Source organism: Habropoda laboriosa, unplaced genomic scaffold (assembly GCF_001263275.1).
Source record: "Habropoda laboriosa isolate 0110345459 unplaced genomic scaffold, ASM126327v1 scaffold153, whole genome shotgun sequence".
NCBI classification, from domain to species: domain Eukaryota; kingdom Metazoa; phylum Arthropoda; class Insecta; order Hymenoptera; family Apidae; genus Habropoda; species Habropoda laboriosa.
The window spans coordinates 229525-249522 of NW_017100272.1; the positions used below are offsets into that span (position 1 = coordinate 229525).

At 44.9% G+C, this 19998-nt stretch overlaps 1 protein-coding gene across 1 annotated transcript in view; it reads left to right on the top strand.

Annotated features, from left to right (window-relative positions):
* The first annotated feature begins 11440 nt into the window (after positions 1 to 11440).
* LOC108573532 (TSC22 domain family protein 1) overlaps positions 11441 to 19998 on the top strand; it is a 101659-nt gene continuing 93101 nt past the window's right edge. Inside the window, exon 1 of the mRNA XM_017935993.1 lies at positions 11441 to 11473. Coding sequence (XP_017791482.1) covers positions 11441 to 11473 — 33 coding nt within the window. The remainder of the gene's footprint in view (positions 11474 to 19998) is intronic.

Genomic DNA, 19998 nt, shown 5'->3' on the forward strand with positions numbered 1-19998 from the left:
GGGCAGAACGTATAGTTACGCGAGGTTGTAATCATTCGTACACATGTTATAATTACCGTTGCGCGGCCGATTAATCACGCTGCACGGGCATGTACACGCGCGCGTCTGTGTACAGCAACAGGCCGCTTGTGTTACTTTGTTGCCCGGTTCCGTGAGAGGAACGCGCGCGGAGCTTGGTGAATTCGCGTCCAATGATGATTTCGTTTGTCCGAAACGTCAGCGGGGAGACTCTTCTCTTTCTTCTTCTCGTACAGGTAGGTACTGTGCGTTAACGGTATCTTCGAAGGAACGTTGTGCGTCGCGTCGTAAATTATTCCGATGCCTCGATTGCACGAGACCGTGGTCTTTCTTCGAGTTGTAATTGTTACGTGTGCACGTGGTTTTTGTTGCCGTGCTTATCGTAATCGTGCCCTTAACTGGTTTGTACGGGGTGAGCTTTGTTTGGAGCTTGATAGGCTCCAGGGGATTTTCTTGGTATTTTAATGATACTACGAGCGGCATTGGCCGGTGAATATATTTGGTCTCGACTATAGCGGAGATGGTTTCCGTGGAAATTTGTAATAGAGGAGGTCCTTTAGGTATATAATGATAGTAATGATACTATACGTGGCCTGTACCGGCGAATATATTTGGTTTCTACTATAGCGGAGATGGTTTCCGTGGAAATTTGTAACGGAGGGTATTTTTAGGTACTATAATGACATTACAAATATCCTTGACCGGCGAATATATTTGGTCTCTACTATAGACAGCTGGTTTCCATGGAAATTCGTAACAGAGGGAATTTAGTAGGTAATGATACTACAAATGGCTTCGACCAGTGAATATATCTGGCTTCTACTATAGCAGAGCTGGTTTCCATAGAAATTTGTAATGGAGGATATTTTGTGTAGACTATAATGATATTACAAATGACCTTGACCGACGAATATATTTGCTCTCTACTATAGGCAGAGCCGGTTTCTATGGAAATTCGTAACAGAGGGAATTTTTGTAGGTAATGATACCTAAAATGTCCTTGACCGGCGAATATATTCGGTCTCGACTATAGGCAGAGCTGGTTTCCGTGGAAATTTGTAATAATTCTTTCCGCAAGAAGATTGAATTGCACGGAATGTAATTAATACTTGTAATTGTACCACGAACAATTCATGATCCCCTTGAAACAGCAAGTCAGTCTTGCTATTTAGTTCCTCGATATGGCTCGTCGTTAGGCCTCGACTCAAGGGCGTGAATGCCGCTGGAATTTACGCGAGATTAAGCGCCGTGTATACGAGAGCCTTGGAGCGATCGCGGTAAACGCGGTGAGATCCGACGAGAGAGAGAGAGAGAGGCTCCGGAATACTTCCGGATACCAACGAAATCTGGGCTCATTACTCCCTACGATAATTACTACCGTCGGGAGAAACACGCTCATAATACGCCTAGTTGTTTCACAATCCCCCTTGATGGCCGTCCAACGAATTTCACCATAGCTCGTGTAACCCGTTACGATTCTTATTAACGCTTTAGCATCTTGCATTCCAATTACCTCGATAAATGTACGTGTACAGTGTCTATCAAAAGTTTCAAACCACTGTGCATTATGAGATAAATCAGAATATTTCTGGAAGAAGATCAGCACCTTTAAGAAATATTTAAGCAATTTCTTCTTACCCTAATCTATTGTACTTTATGCCAATAAAGAAAATTTTGCCAGATTAAATGCCAAAAGTGAAAATTTTGCCAAATTAAATGCCAGAAGTGAAAATTCTGCCAGATTAAATGCCAAAAGTGAAAATTCCGCAAAATTAAATGCCAGAAGTGAAAATTCTTATTTCTTCCTACACTCTACTTCCACTACATTATTTTTAACATTCGCACGACTTACCCTTAATCAACCCCCGCAAAATGAATTCCAAATCCGCAAAACATCCACGCCACATTCGATATTCCCCCGCAAATCGATAAGTGGCTCCTAAACTTTTGCCCGACAGTGTATGTACATATATAGACGAGCACGTGACTGGTTTAAAGTTACGACATGCACAGCGGATTATCGATTAAGTAATACAGTTACTGAACAGCATCCCTGCTCACCTGTATGCAGCAGCCAGCAAGGTGAAGTTCAAGTACGCGACCGCGATACGACTTATCGAGGCGATCGTACCTCTCGATTCCTCGATCGTCCACGCCCACGCGATCGCTATTCGGTGTACAGGCACCGTGGAAGCGACTTCTAGGTGGCTGCTTTCACAGGAGGATCGAGAAACAGGGCTAATGGGACTGGGCAGATAAGGAAACGCAATAAATAGGCGTGGAATTCGAAGCAGTCCGGCTATAGGCACGGGGAAGAAGGTGTAACGCGACTAAGTGTGTAAAGTGAATGTAAAGGTGAGATATTAATAGGCAACGTGGAAGGTGTTTTGGCGTGAAACGAAGATAAGATTTATCGTGTAGGAAGCACCGCACGGTTCTCTTACAGATTTTTCATTCCCTCGGCTAATATTAGAATTGGAAATTCTATCTCTGACACGGAGAAGAAAGAAAAGCAAGAATTCGTTAGATCGGAGAATGGAACGAGAACAAGTTATCTACCTGTGAAAAGTAAAACGTTTTGTCACTGTGATACCTATACGCGTTACCTAATAGCTCTCGAGAAAATATTCTTTTCCCCGAACCCGTCGATTCTTATCCGCACCGTGAAACGTAAAAGTCTCGTTTCCTGTTTAAACACCCCAGCTCCGCCCATCGACGCGTTATGACAATAAAGATATAATGTCGTCGAAACGTTGCTAAACACGCTCCACATTTCCCGCCCCGGACACGTTACAAGGTGTTCGGAACAGCTTATAGGACGTATTTTATTACGCCTACGTTTCGCCGACTGGTTTTCCACTTCCTCGTTTTCTCTTCGAATATCGACCATTACGAACACGGTAGAATCTCGTTCTTCCTTTTTTTCTTTTCGCCCTTGTCTCAAGAGAATTCGCACGAGCTTCGTGATTCTCGGATTATATATACCTACTTAATTTGACACGTTCGAAGAGGAAAAAAATGATCGAGCAAGGAGAAAAAAAGAGGATCGATGATTGTAAATTAATCGACGTTCAGTCTCGAGACACTAACTGTGGCATGTTCTACACGCGCCCACGTGAATTTCTCACCGGACACAATCACGCCCGGAGCGATGAAAATTCAAATTCACTCGGTTTCCGCCGCGATATCACGTCGAATATCGGCTTTTTGTCACCGTCCCGACGATCCCAAATTGCCTTTACATATTAATCCCGGGCCGGCGACGAAATTTACGACCGGTACCGGGATCGTTACGTAACAAGGAGATAGCGAACTTCGCCTCCGGTTGTTCCTCCAGATTGGTATCTATCGTTTTACGACACACAACCGTGGATCTAGGTTAAGCCTCGCCTAGCTTATTTTTTCTATCCGCCGCTCTGTCTTCTTGCGTTTTCACGTTTACGACGCTCGGAGAGCGTTAAGGCTTGCGTGGTTCGATTAGATTGCCGAAGATACGGAAAAATGGCTTTCCTCTTCGGATTGGCTGGCAGCGATCGGAAATCTGGTATTCGAGATGCGAGATACGGGAATTATTAAAAGGACACGCGAGCGAGACGGGAAATAAGAGAAAGCTGTGGAAGGTATGATAAATGGAGGTATAGTCGGTGGAAGCGATGTGGTCCGGTCGTAAAATCAGACGTTCAAGTATTATTATGCTTGTAATCCAGATTCATTTTTCGCAATACGGAAATCATTACAGCAGCACGCCACGGAGGTTTAATATCGTATAGCTTAGTAAATTTTTAACTAAGACTGCAAAATTTATTGTTTCGGCCGTGTCGTTCTAAAATTCGGTTTATTAAATTAAGATGGAAGTACGTAGACGATAAAAAATTAAGTACCTATTAAATTAAGGTGGAAGTGCGTATAATGCGAGCAAATTTTGAAAATGTCTGTAACGCCAATAGCAATGTAAGGGTTGAATGAAAGATTGCAAGCAAAAATTTGAAACATCAATTGACAAGTGACATACTACCCTGAGACGTACGATTTCTTTTCCTGACTATGCATCGGCTATTCACTGTTTCAGTACTACACTAAGTAACAAATCTGACGCATCATAGATTAATTAAATTTGACAATCTTTGGTTTGAAAAATTAAATCGAAAATTGGAATTAAAATGACTTTTTCTTACCGATGTAACTGTTTTCATCAGATCTTCGCCGAAGTCTGACTCGTTCTTACACGGCAAGGAGTTAATGCTTTACCTTACGTCTTCGCTCTATCGCTTCCTCCAACTATACCTCTATACCATCTCATCTGAAAAAGTACCACGTATGCACGGTGAAGCTACGGTAACGACTTACATAAGCGTCTATATTATCTCGATTGAAATGCATCGTTTAATTGAACGTCTGTCATTTTCATGAACCCTCAATACCTGCATAAATTTCGTAACCCGAGCTGATATTACAGCGAAGGTGCGAGATATGAAAGGAAGAACGAAGAAGGGTACAGCACACCTGCGAAATCACACAAGAGAGTTCTCCTCTCGTTTAAAGTGGCGAGGAATCCCGAGTTCCCTCGAATCGACAGCTAAGAAAACAATGGGTCGGATTTCTCAATCGTCCTGGCACGTAATCGATTAGGGTCCTTCTTCGACGGAGAGTCGCGCGCGCTATCGGTGTATCGCGAAAGGTGCGCCCAGGCATTCGGACCCTGCTAATTGAATGTGAATCGATGAAAGACTCCTCACGTGTGGGATCCCCGCGTATAATTAACGTTTGATCGCGCGGATCGATTTCGCGAGGCGTATCTCCGTAACAGGGAGATTATTTAACGGGATACCCGAGCGTAGGAATCTCTCGTTAAGCTTGTAACCGCTCGATTTTCCGTATCGAACGCGACCAAGAGGAGTACCGGGCTTTATCGGATTAAAGTGCATCGCGATTCACGTTTTACGCCTCCTCGATTTCTCGCGGTGGTTTGCAAGGAACGAAGGGGAGGTGGCAATTGACTGTGATTCGTTTTCAACACCGTGGTGTGGTATGGGTACTTCGATTTATTGGGTCTGTTGGATAGTTCTGTCACTTTTTGGGCTCTTTATTTGTATTGTAGTATAAGCTTTTTTTGTTCGATTGAAGAAAGAACGATAATACGATGGTTCGGAGAACTTAAACTTGAAGATTTCGAGCAATAGTAACACTTTGCATCGTGACAACGAGTCGTACTCGTGGTACAGATTCTGACGAACGTGTGACAGAGAGACACGACACTGTGATATCAGTAATAAAGATTAATTTTTATTCTAAATTCAGTTTTAATTTGCAAGGCTGAGAATTATGATATTGCAAAGGATGTATAATACTGTAACTTCTCTTACTGCACACACAGTGTTAAAATAATAAATAACGTAATTTTTAACATGCACAGCCAGTAAAAAAGTCACCAGTCAAAGGGTTAAAGAACAACATAGGTAAACAGCTCGAAAAGTACAAAAACACGACAAATCCTAATTGAGTTCTGAAAGTGTACGAAATTGCTTCTAAAACAGGACAACGATACTAAACCCAGAATCCAAACTTGCGAGCAAATTAAAATTCAAACGCATCGTCGTTCCATTCACGAATTCCATCAGCCGGGGCAAAAATGTACACTCGGACGTTCCTCATATAAGTTTCACGATCCCAAAGATTATCACACGGTTCCACCTTCTCTCGCCTGGCAAAATAAGCGCAACACGAGGCGCACGAGAGACGCCACCCTCGCGCAAGCTGCGGACACTCGAGCCGTGCCTTTGGCGCGGTGCGTTTCGCGGCCGCGCGCTGACTCACCTGCGCGCTTCGTTCGAAGCACACGCGTGTACAAGTTCCCGTCGAGGCGTGTGCATGCGTGCATTCCCGGTGGAGTTGCACGCGTTGCGGTCGCGCTCGCCGAGTTTCCTGCTCCCCAGGCCTCGCGTCCCTCCCCCAGCCGGGGCCCGGTCTCTCTACGTGCGTATATAAGCAAACCTGTTGTTACCGCTCCTCCCCGCCATTATCTCTCTCACGCATCGGCGCCGATTTTTATAGGAGAGGTGATTCACGAGGCAAGTTCATCACGTCTCCTCCCTTACCTTCCGTGGGCACACAGGCCAGCGCGCTTTCACGGGGATTAGAGAGGACGCATCTACTATTCGCCGGTTCTTCGCTGCTTCCTGAGCTCCGCTTGATACAGAACTGCACCGGAAGTGACGGCACAGAGAGAGAATCAGCGACCTCTGTTCTTTATGGCAATTCTACGCGTGAAACTTTGCAGAAACTATGCTTACCACGTTTGCTGCCGGCGTCGAAGCGTTGTCGACGGAGAATGAGTTGCATTGTGTGCCATCGACGACAGTGTGTCGACAACGAAAGTGTCGATACAGAGAGAGATTCTTGAATTAGAGACCCGTGTCCTTTATGAAAATTTGACGCGTGAAACTTCGCGTGGAGGCTTAACACCTTCGCTGCCGGCGTCGAAGCGTTGTCGACGGAGAATGAGTTGCATTGTGTGCCATCGTCGACAGTGTGTCGACAACGAAAGTGTCGATACAGAGAGAGATTCTTGAATTAGAGACCCGTGTCCTTTATGACAATATGACGCGTGAAACTTCGCGTGGAGGCTTAACACCTTCGCTGCCGGCGTCGAAGCGTTGTCGACGGAGAATGAGTTGTCGAAACAGCGTGTCGACAAAGTTATCCGTCGTCACCATCGCAATATTGACGACAGAGGATGAGTTGCACCGTGTGCCACCGTCGACAGTGTGTCGACCGGTCGATACAGCCTCCCTATGCGATTGATAGCTGTCGCCAATGAAAATCTTGGTGAAAATTATACGTCGGAATGAGAGTACGAATTGGTGGCAGCGAAAGTGTCAACTTCGAATTTACACGGTTATTTGGAAGCAGTAAAATCTTTCTTTCCCTTGATCGAGCACTTCTGACAAGTGTCTCGAATTTTAAAATAGCGACGAGGTATAAAGTAAAATTCTTTTCGTATTCACGTGGTTGTGCAATCTTTCAGTTGCAACTCTACAGCGTAAATCAAAGGCTGGAGTGATTATTATCGACTCCCTCGTTGTCAATACCGAATGCTGTTGCTTTTAAAATAACTTCTGCCTGTGCAGCGGGGATTTTTACCGTGCAGTTAGGCTAGGATTTCTTGTCTCTCTTTTGCGAAAACGAGTCGTAAAACGCCTGTCGAACGATTGCGTCGTTCGTTACGACTATTGAATTTGTATGAAACAGTACTGGCTGTCGAAGGATGAGGCTTAACGATGGACGTATCGGGGAATGCAGTTGGTAAATCGAGTAACGGTATCGGTATTTATGCCACTCATTAATGTCCCTCGCTGTTTTTACAAACGATACTTTTTTTCGCCGTCCACGGAGAATAGCGTGGCGACGATGGCGGCGGGACACCGCCGAGGAATAATCCTCTCGTAGATCGCGATATGCATAAGCAATGTTGTTAGTTTTTCCGAGCTTTCCTTTAACTCCGCCTCCCTTATGAATAATTTAATGAGACATAAACCGGGCGCACCGGTCGTAACTCTCGTCCGAAAGGCGTTCGAATGATTATTCACGAATGTCTAATTAATCGTCGCGATTATCTGAAACTTTCACGCATAATACCACGGCTCTCGTAAACAGCCCCGCGCTTCGGTATCTACCGGTGTATCGTATGACCAATTAAACTACTCGCTCCGTTATTATCCGTCGACGCATGTATTTTCTCTTTCGAGTAGCTTAATTAAATTTCCAATTTGCATACATATAGGAGAAAAATTCTCGATAATTGTAACGCTTGAAAATCAAACTTGATAAAACTTTTTAAAAACACCAAACACGAAAGATGATCGATATTGAGCAACGGCGAGTGAAGAAAAATCGATTAGGGAAATAGAGATAGAAGAGATGGTTGGAAGAAGAAAAGGGAAGGACGACGAGTGGGAGGAGATACGGTATCGTTATCGTTCCGCTCGAATCTAATACGGATGAAATTCCAAGGCAGCGCGCGCCCGCGCGTACAAATGGACGCCACGAGGACGTCCGCGGCTTCCTGCTTCGCCGTTCCGATCAACGGCGACGATCAGCTGTTACACAGCCCACCCACACACCCACGTATACACACCTGGACCGACCACGAGGAATCCGCTCCCGTTCAGGACTAACCAGCGTCCGGTAACCAGTTCACGAGAGACGTAATCGGGACGGTACTTTTTTGCCACGATTATTACACCGCCGTGCACGTCACGCCACGCTGTCCAGTCGATATACACGTCCAACTGTGCCATGTACCCTCTTTGATGGCGCTATAGCTTTCTGGCGAAATGTTGCGTTCGATCGATGGCTGTGTGGAGACGGTAACGGTGTGTAGAGAGATCTCGATGTGGAATGGGAAGGATTAATATTGAGTGCGAGTAGTGATGGGGGTCTGAAACTGAGTTTCTGAAGATTTCGAGTGGTGTGAAAGTTTGGGTCACTTCGAAGAGGATTCGTTATTTGAAACTCTGGGAAGGTTTGGAAGTCGTGAATCTTGAATTTTGGTAGGTCTTTAATTTTGAGTCTTGGTAGGTCTTGAATCATGAAGCTTGAGATTTGGTAGGTTTAGAGTCTTGAATCTTGAGACTTGGTAAGTCTTAAGTCTTTAAATTTTCTATAGATCTTCAAACTCTTGATAAGTCTTGAATCTTTAGTCTCGATAGATCTTGAACGTCTTTAAAGACTCAAGAATCAAGACTCTCGAGAGAGGTAACTATCGAATCACATTCGAAGTAACTCCAATTTCTCGCCACTCTGTGCATATTCGAACCAATTCGAAGTGTTCCGGAGCGCATCGCTGACTGAAGCATCCCTCGTGTTATTTGCGGGCATTGAAATCACCAGAGCGAGAAAGGCAGTGACGCGGTACACGATAATTACAAATTACAGAAAAGAACGTTCGAATGAAAGATTTATACCACGGTAATTTCTCTATTTCCAAAATATTTAACCATGTAAATCCACGATTAAAATGGCGGCACGTGTCGTGACAAAACGTAGAATAAGATCTCCACGTAAGAAAAAGACAAAAAGAGAAATGAAAACGTGATCGATGTTGAAAGGAAGAGCTTACAGCATTGTTGCGTAAGGAGTCCTGGAAATGAAGAGGGAACGCCGGCTAAGGAGAGATATATGTATATAAATATGCGTGGATTATTTGGCTTTCATCGTGGCCTGGAAAGGCGGTGCCGGTGTAAAGTAGATTCCGCCTATAATGTGACAATATGTATGCCGGTTGAACGTTGTAATAGAGTTCACCTAAATCACCGGCATAATACCGCCCGGTACCATAAAACGAGAACTGGGATTATAAAGACAATGACCCCGTGTGGCGGCAAGTCAGGTACCAGAACCGGCACGATAATTCAAAAGGACATCTAATTCATACGAGAAACTCGTTTTTATTCCCCGGCTAGAATGGAAGAGAGGTCATCCCGAGAACGAACGAAGAGAGAAGGAAAAAAAAAGAAGAACGATGGAGAGGAGAGAAGAAACGCTTTGGCCGGACAAAGAATAAATTACTACGTTCCACAACTTCCGCCGCCATGGAATCGAAAACGTCTCACTTACAGCGCCGCTATCCGCTGGAAGCTATCTAGAAAAAAACCCCCTCCACGGTGGACGAGGTCACCCCTATGTGACCGCGTGTCGCGACGAATCAAGAAGAATCTGAGTAAACGAAAACCCGCATGTCTCCTCTCCCTCATGCTCCACTCTACTCTCTCTTTCTCGATGAAGATAGAAGAGAGTGTGTGATCGAGATAGTTGGCCAAGCAGGAGGGAGAATTTACCGAACGAGAAGAGACGCCTGCAGCCTCTCATCTTGCTCGCAACGCGTTCTTCAGCTTCTTCCACACGGAAGCAAAAAAAAACCAGAGGACTTCCCTCGACTTTCGATCGTCGCGTAATTCACGTGAACGAAACCGCGTGTGTGTGTGATTCGATCGACGATTCCGATCCTCCGGTGAATGTCGACGGGGTAAGAACCCGAAAAGGGAGGAGGAGACCAGTGAGATCTCTGCGACGAAAGAAACGAGGAAGAAGGGCGAGCACGAGGTGGCCTCCGGTAGCGAAGAACCGCGTAACCGAAGGGGGGTCCATGGACTGGGCGTTCTTTAAGATGGCCGGAATCAATATTGTTGGATTGCCTCGATAACGCCTCGTAAATATAATAAACCCCTCGTTCCCTCCATCGGTCGTCCGTGGCGCGGGCCAAGCGCTGCGCCTAACGGAGATAATGGTCGAAGCCCTGGGCACCCGGTAGGCCTCACTGGCCCGGGTTCGAGGGATTCGATGGAAGAAGGGCCTGAACCAACCCCCCACTACCACTACGCTACTCGCAGCGTTCTACACCTCTCTCGGTCTATCTTTTGCCACGCGTCGGTTCTCTCTCGCTCTAACGGCGGGCGCAACACGTCGCAGCCAGAGCTGGCGGGCAGCGCAACAACCGAGTCAGTGAGATTCAGCCCGAGCCGGCGAACGGTTGGTTCTCCGCGCGTCGTCCTTTTGCATCCTCTCGGCCCACCGTCTCGCGCTTCTACGTCGATCGTACGCTCGTTCTACGAACTCATCCACGACTGTGTGTGGTCCAGAATTCATCCAACGGACTTGCATCCCTGCTGGAACGCGATAAAAACTCCGGACCGCTGTTGTTCGATCGTCGATCGAAGGATTTAGACGAATCGACGGGGTTTTTGACACGTCGAAGTTTCTACTAGAAATTGCTGTTCTTTTTTTTTCTGGAAGTGTCACTGGCAGGATCGAAGTCGAGAGGAGGATAGGGAGAATATGCGAGGAAGAGGATCGGTTTGAAAAGTGAACACGCGGAGACTTCGACGACCGGTACGAGGATGTCGCGCGTCGCGGACCACCCTGACTGTCGTTGTCGTCACCGTGTACCGGTGACGACGATCCTCGCGGCGATCTTACGGTGAGATCGCGAGGGAACTGCGTGTGTGCGTGTTTACAAACTCGAGCTTTTCTATACCGTATAAATAGACTGGATATCTCCGGTTACGAGAGAGCAGCTCCGATCCGCGTTTATCCTGCATTTGAACCCCGAACCAACAGCGAGAAATCCTCGGAGATAAGAACGTCTACGAGTAACACGAAGAATGAACGTTCGATTTGGTTCGATTTTCGCCGGTACAGTGTGACAAGTTTTAGTATGAAATAGTGATCGTCTGTCTGGACGATGATTCTGAGAATGACAGCGAGTTGTTCGACGCTTAGTGAGAGAGGAAGCTATCGTGTGATTTGCTGAGAGGGAGAGAACGAAGGAGCTGAGTAGCGATTTGTCGAGATTGTGGGATTTTTGTGCATGTATTGCTACGATTGAAACAACAATCCGTGGGAAGCTGCACGTAATCCCGGATTAATGCACGCCGGAAATCACAGTATGGAGGACATTGTGAGTATAGAGTTACGATTTTTTTGCTCACTTTATTTCGGCGAGAAGAAAAGAAGGGGGGGGGGAGGAAGTTTAGTGGGAGTGAAACGAGTGAAAGAACGTCGACGACAGATCGACGGTGTGTTATTAAGAGGAACCGCGATTAAACGCGTGTTTGTGGCCTCTTCTCGCGTCACGGAATCGCCGCCCGCCACCCTTCTAAACGCCGTAATCACAGGGTTCCGTGCAAATGATGTACGATCGTCGAACGCCAGACGGGGCGATAGTTCGTAATTACAAGATGAAAATCGTGGACGCGCATAAGTAAAGCGGCAGCGTGTACACACGCATCGAATCCTGGCAATTACACGAAAACAAACATGTTGGCCGGTTGGTGGAACACTGTGATCGGTGTTGGGATGCGAGCCCCGTAGATTATAGTCTTCGATGACCCTCGAATCTCGCGAATTTTCTACGAATACGTTAGAAATTTATGTAGGAATTTCTATATTGCGCGAGCAACGCGTAGCTTCGTTTTTACGGGACGCGTGTTGTGCGTGGTAAAATTCACCGTGTAATAATAGCGATACAATGTGTGCGTTATCGATTTAATTTCGATAGAAATTGTCGGCTCGAAAGGTGCTCGATACGCTTCGAATCTTCGTATTTATCTACCACCCGTTCGAGTCGATGATGATGAATGTCTCGCGTATCATCTCGTGCAACGTAATAGTACACGGAAAAGTGCGCGGCGAGATTTATCGAACCGATATGCCTAGTTGGTGTAAGTTAGCGGCCGCTGATTACAATCAACGCGCTCTCCGTGACGTGAGTCTAATGGTCGTGTCATTGTTGGAGACTATTTCGCGAACGAAACCCGCCTGACGAGGATGAATAGAGCGCGTTGGTTAATCGAGAAGATACCAAATTGGTGAAGCTTTCACTTGCTCGTTGAAGATCCTCAAATTCGAGAGGACTCTGGGAAAATTTGTCTAACGTAGAACGAAACTGAAGAGATTGACGGGAGGTAAACGTTGCGCGATAAATCGCGGCCGGTGAAATCGCACGTGGGAACCGGCGAATTAAAGCGATACAGGCGGAGGGGGAGGCGCGCGTACCTGCCAGAAGTACTCTGGATGGATGAGCGTCGACGCGCGTGACAGCCGGCGTATTAAGCCAGCGACAGACAAATTTCCGAAGCGCTCTCGCAAAAAACTCCGCCGCTCGCGGAGAAAGAGAGAGAGAGGAGAGAGAGAGAGAACTGTTTTCGTCCCCCGTTTCATGGGGAGGAGGGATGGATCGTCGCTCCGGTGGCTCGTTACGCCCCGGTCGATTAGTCTTCCGAGGCGACTCACGACCGTTCGCCGACTACACGTGCACGCCGGCTCGCGTACGCCGCGGACAAGCAAATTCATTAAAACCGGTTCATTTAATAGGCGCGCGCATTACGCGCTCGCTGAAATTTCACCGGCGAGACGAAACGCGCGTTCTCTCTCGCTAACGAAATACGCTGCTCGCTGCCGAGCATTTTTTCTTTTTCCCCTCTTTTCCTGTTCGTCCGGGGCTTCGTGTGTTGTCTGTCTTGTTCGTCGCGTTTCAGGTAGTTAGGCGAGAAACGGATTGCACCACGAGGTGTTTTATGGAGCAGCAGCGGGATAGGAGAAGGGGGAGGGAGCTTGATTATGATTGAAGCGGAGTTGTGTTGCGAATGCAGAGGAGGATCGTTGGATTTCGCTGATAGATTGATTTCCTCGGACTTTTCTTTTATTTTGTTGTCTTATTTTTGAGAAACTTCCACTGCTTTTTTTTGCTGATGGATAGCGTTGGTAGATTAAGTTTGGATACAGTAGGATTTTCCTGATGCCTTCAAATAACGTCAGAAAACTCCACCACATTATTTTCCTCCTTCTCTGTTCAATCCAAATTCGCTGAAATTTTTCTGATGTAATTTTTGAGACTTTCAAATACCTATTTTTTAACCTTGGAACTCTATAACTTAATTTTTTTACCGTCCACCAAGTCCCCCTGAAAGTCCACCAAAGACTCCGTGCAATTTTTCCTAACTGATAATTCTTTTCCCAAGAGCGGTCACCCATCCTTTCTATCCACGCGGCGAAGGGTATCTTGACTTCAGAAATTACAATAGGACTCGAATACCGTCTATGCCAAAGACCCCCTAAGACTATTACCATCTGTTTTACCTACTTAATCCTGAGAAATCATTACACCTCCCACATCCAGGGATCGAACGCAACTTCTCTTGTCAGGAATTTCCATTTTAACCAGGAATAACTTTCCAAATCCCTTTTACCTCTACTATATCCTCTCTCTTCTGAAATACGAAAATTATCACTGTATAATTCCCGCAAACACCTCTGAAATCAGTTCTAACACGCCGATCCTCGACATTCCATCCACTTTACACGCTACTTACTTAAACATTTACCACTTCAACGAAACACCGAGAACTGTTCCCGGCACAAAAGAAGCCTCTATGCGGTGTCGCCAGGCGCGTTCACTCAATTAGTCCCGTGGAAAGGCCTCGCACGTGAAAGCTTCGGACACGTTCGCTTATTAGTTCGCATTGGTCGACGCCGCTCGGCGCTCGTTCGCGCTGGACAATGAGACGGGGATTGCATATTGTTGTTTATATTTACGCGGCGCGGCATAAATCTTCGTTTAACTCGCATTCAGCGGAGGCTCGCGCGAAATACGGGCCGCGCGATGGCGCGGAGTCAGCCAACGGATCTTCTGCTGCGAGAACGCGACGCGTCGCTCAGCGAAGAGAGCACACTTCGTCACGGATAAAGCGCGGTCTTCAAGCTAGCCTCTTTGCGTGCCGGCAGACCATTAACGGCCACAAGGACCGGCCTACGACTAATTTGTACTGTAAATGAGATCTCGAGGATCGTTACCCCCGTGTTAAAGCTAGCCTCTTTGCGTGCCGGCAGACCATTAACGGTCACAAGGACCGGCCTACGACTAATTTGTACTGTAAATGAGATCTCGAGGATCGTTACCCCCGTGAAACAACGCGGCTTCGAGTCTTCCTACGGCGAATTACAGCCTTGTAACGCGTCAGCCTACTCTGTTCCTCGATTTTTCTTTCTTATCGTAGGAACGTTAGGTTGTGGACAGGTCGAATTACGGGAAATTGAAAAATAATCGCGAATTTATTTAACTGCTATTGGAGCCTTTTGGCGCCTCAATTTTATCCTCTGCACTCTGTCGCGTTAATTCAGTAAAAGAAATTTAAAAAAAAATATTTTGCAGCCACTGTGTACTAAAATTTGCCGCAGCGAAAGTTTCTTGCAATACTCAAATACCCTCGCTCTGAATTTTAATTACAAATACTCTTTCTATTTTCCCATTTCTTCCACTCTACGCAGACATTTTTAACAAACATTTGGACACATCTAACCAAACCACGAGTGACCGTGCAGCCTTCTTTCACACGATAATCTCACGCACTCGGCTCGAACACACTTCCTTCACACCTCCGTTGCTCATGCACCCTTCGTTCACGCATCTATCGCTCTAGAATCTAAATTAAACATTCACACGAGAGTCCCGCTACACCCACATTAATCTAGATAATTTCTCTCTCTACCGTGAAAAATTTCGCTCAGATAACGCGAGTGGTAATAATCTCGGAACAATAAAAAAAATAACAAAAATCTTCAAAAAAAATTACACATATCTTCAAAGTTCGAACAATTTCAAAAATCCCGATTTTCTAAACCTAAATGACAGGTTACGATACATCCAACGCTGTTCTCGATTCGAAGGAAGATTAAATCACGTAAGAACATTGTTACCAAGCTCCCAATCTGTACGATCCTCTTTTCTTAAAATTTCCATCTCTCGTACGATATTTCATGCTCTTTTTCCGTCGTACATTTACACGCGAAGGCAGCGTATAATTAAGACTCAGCTTGCGCAGGCAGGATGAATGTAAAGCTCGCGCTAAACTCCTCCTCCGTACGAATTCGCTCGATTCGCGGCAATAAAACACACGCACAATGGCCAAGCTGCGGAGATAAGATTCGAAGGCTCATTGTTTAGAGTGTGCCACGGAAAGCATGCCTCGATCTCCGTAAATCATCTTGCACAAACATCGTTACCGACCGTCCAACATCTTGGAAGACGTGTACCCAACCTCCCACGTTACAAGGGAGAAACGACTCGATTAGCGGAAACTCGCTATCGCCTAATGGCGGTTTCTCGTACGGGCGATCCTTTCGAATTTTCTCCAGGCACACAGGTGCACATACACACGCGTATGCGCAGGGAACACAACGAAATCGATGGCCGTGGGCCACGATCGACCCTAACACGCCATGAAATTGCACGAACGGTTCACCCGGTTCGAAATTACAAGTCGAACGTATCGAACGTGTTCGAACTCCGTGAACGACAACGGTTAGCCTGTACGGTAATGACACTGTTTCGCAGATATTAATCAGGATACCGAAGTGAAACGAATTATCTGTCCGCGGTGAGGATGATTTCTCTCGGACACTCTACAACTCCACCAACATCTTGCCGTGTAATCTTTCCCATTTAAACACAGGTTTTTAGCGGAAGCTGCATACACCCGGCAATTCCACGTTTCTTCCGCTTTCGGCTCTGCTCGACTTCCAAACTGAATTACTTTTATCAATACGGAATAGCGTGTAGTTATGCATATGCAGAAGTCTCGCTGCATTTGGCGGTCGCTACTTTTTGGACTTTGTTCGATTTTATATTCTTACCTTGGTGGTGACAAATTTTTAGATTTCGTTGGTTTCTGCGAGCCTTTATGCGAAAGATTTAGGGCTCACTACTCACAGACTAAGACTCAAGTTTGTCATACTTTCGGTCGGCAAACACCTTTGACCCTCGTGTGAGGTACCCATTTCTATATTTTCCTTTAACAATTTTTTATGTCCTTCAATTCCCACTTTTTGGACATTTTTACGTACATATACCTACCTAAGTTTCCAAAATAACACACTTTCTGTCGGGAAACGTCCTTTAAAAACCAGTAGGTTTTAAGGGAATTGATAGTTCCTTATGTCAAAAAAGAAATAATATAAATAAAAAAGTGTATATCAATTTCTCTTATTTGAAATTATTCGAGAATGAAAGGGTTAACAGAAATGGAACTACCACCAGAATTTTTCACCAAATAAATACCAAGTAAGTTTTAAGGGAATTGATAGTTCCTCGTGCCACGAAAGAAATAATATTGTTGGATTATTAGAAGAAGTGAGTGTGTGTCTGTGTAATAGTAACAGCAGAAATGATCAACATACTGAGACAGATTAATATAAACCTATATATAAAAATAACATAGTAACCATCTGTTTAGCATAGCGGACGCTATGTTTTTTTTCGCAGCGTCTTGTCGATGTTTGTTTGATTAATTGCGTAGCGGCGTGCCTTCCTAACGTATTAAAATAAAGAAGATTTATAATTCAAATAATATCTTTTAATTTATTACCATGAATTCTAATAAATATAAATAAAGAAGTGTAGGTATATTAACTTTCCAGTTTTAAATTTGAGAATGAAAGGGTTAGTAGAAACGAAACCACCGCCTAAATTCTTCACCAAACGACTACCATTTTTCTCTCACAAACCGACATTAAAATATACTGAAGCGTGACAAAAGTAGAGACACTTTCCACAAAAGTGCAAGTTAGTCGCACGAGCAGAACGCACCGCGAAAATTCCCATGACGCTCCCCGGGACAATGAATAACTGGCGAAATTACGCGCTGTCGCTCGGTGTCGGACCTTAACGTAACGTCCGCGGTCGTCTCGATAAATTTCCCTTCGTACGCAAAATAATCGCGGTGATATACGAGCCACGATATTCGTAATTTCGCGACGGCAATTTACCGATAGCTGTATTCTCATGAAAGCTACTCGCGGACAGGCGAAATATTGCGCACGCCTCTGCGCCCGCCGCGATATAAATGCACACCGCGCCGAAGGATCGAGAGTCCGTCGTATCCTTGATCGAGCCCGGGCTTATGCCCGGCCTAGCTCAGTGAAAATTGCTTCGAACAGATCCCGGAGGGTAGTCATCAGCTTCCCTCGCTCGGGAAAAACACTCCGCCTGGCGGAGAGACGAGGCCCGGTGTGTTCAGCTGGTGAATCGCGATCGTACATTTTCGCTTGAAAGTAATGTCTCAATTCATGGAAACATTATACGTGCATTACCAGCATGGTTGAACGAGAAACTTGAGAGAGAGAGAGAGAGAGATGGTTGGGACCATTATACGTGCCATTTGCAAGTTTGTCTTTCGGACGCGTGTGTGCTTTCTCAGTCGATAGCCTGTCATCATCCCTTTCCCGCGGGGAATAATGAAACTGTGAGGTCTTCTTACGGAGATGCTGAGTTTAGTTGTGTTTTTATCTGGGAAATGAAAGTACCTCTGCGAAGATTCTAATAGGGTAATTACACCGTTCAGAGTGTATCTACTTACATTACGGTTTGTTAAGTATTGGGACACTGGTTAGGTTTCTGCAGAAAGTATTATACAGTTTAAAGGACATTTATTCGTTGGAGCTTAGTATCACGTAGTAGCGAAATTGTATTTTTTAATTTACTCATTCTGTTTTATTTATTTTATTTTTTTAAGGATCTCAATTATTTTGTAATTATTTAAGCTTGCTTCGCATTCAACAAGTGTCTCGATACTTATGAAGGGAAATATACGTACTGAGTAAAATTAGTATCACATATTAGCAACAGTATATTTATGTACTCGTTATATTGCAAGATTCCAGGGAGAACTATTTTTTCTTCATTATTTCGTAATAATTATGTAAGTTCGCTCCACATTCAACAGGTGTCTCGATACTTCTTTTCATTCTATTGATTGTATTTCACTTATTTTACTTTAATTTCAATTTTTTTTTACGGATCTCAATTATTTTGGAATAATTATGTAATTTCGCTCCCCATTCAACAGGTGTCTCGATGCTTACGAAAAAAAAATACACGTACTGATTAAAAAGTTGTGAGTCAAATGGTCAAAAGACTGTCAAACGTTTTACTGCAAGCTCTTCGCTGAAAATTTCACGAGTGAAAAAATTCCAATCATATCGAACCACAGGAAAAATCCTGTGTTCCCCGTTTCATTGATATTCCCTCTACAAATCCGCATAATCCCGAGATTCGTCGACGAGAGAGGACGATGTGACGCGGCATCGACTATCCCCGTTCTCCTTCGTGGAATATTTGAATACCCGAGGACCAGGATCTAACGCGAATTCGTAAATCTCACGCGGCGTCTCTGGCGACGACACAAATGCGCCCTGAATTCTGATCCGAATCAGCCGGATTTCGTTTCCTCTATGCATCCTAACCGAATATCTTTCCTCTTCTCTGTTCTTCTTCTCCCGACAACGTCGCGTCGTCGGTTTGCGCGGCTGTTGGCCGCATTCAGAATTCACCAGGGCCAGTCGCCAAAGGGGAGGAGCCGTTTGGAAACGGTGTCTTCGCGTCAGATAAATCTCAGTCGCGATCTGCTTCCAGGAACGTCGTTATCTCGTACATGCACACACATGGCTGCCTGTTTTGTAGTCCTCTTTCAAGTGGATATCGTTCTATCGCGCGTTTCAATCGAGGGCCGAAAATTTCGTGCGTGTGAAAGGAACATGTGGGTATGACGACCGTGCCTAACTAGAGTACTATAGGGTGTGAGCAATAATTCGTCGATCTTCTTTTTTCTTACTTAATGGACTTAGAAGAACAATTGAAAATTGCTTACGAAAATATGTTACATAGAAGAAAGTGAGAAAGTGACGTTGGTTGTGATGGTTAACCCTTTCAGAGCTCACGAAAATTTGGAAAATAATTTCCATTATTTTTCTCACTTAAACTTTGCCTTCAATCCTTGTGTGCGTGACTCTTCGACTCTGTGGGCGAAATCTTCACCGTCGTTTCAAGCTTTAATATACAGGGCGGTCCACGCAACGTGTGCACCGTTATAACCTTACAGATATGGTTGAATCTCCAACTTGATATTACGTGAGGAAAATTTTCAAGTAATAAAGTGAAATTACTCGTTAGCTGTTAGGTTTAGGGCTAATAACGGTCAATACTTTTTTACTTACAATTCGATACTCTACCATATTTTGCTATAAAAAATATAGTATTCTGTTTAAAAGAACAAAGTTGACCTTCAAATCTCCGAAACGCCTTCACCTGTAGAAAAAATTAACGCACTACATAGTGTACCCTTTTAAGCCATGTAACTTTTGTATATAACATTTTTTCGTGCAACGCGTACTTTGGAAGTTATAACGGTGCACACGTTGCGTGGACCACCCTGTATAAAATTTGTTGCGTAAATTTTGTTTTGGGAACGTATATCGACTTAAAAATTTCGAAAAGTGGGGACCTGGGGCGATTTTCCAGTACTTTCGCAAAAACTTGAAAAATTGTTAAAAGATATATAGAAATGGAGATCCAATTGATCTTGCAAAGTAAAATCCGCTGGCGAGTGAAGATCACAGCTGAAGATTGCATTTCCAAGAAACTCGGGAAAT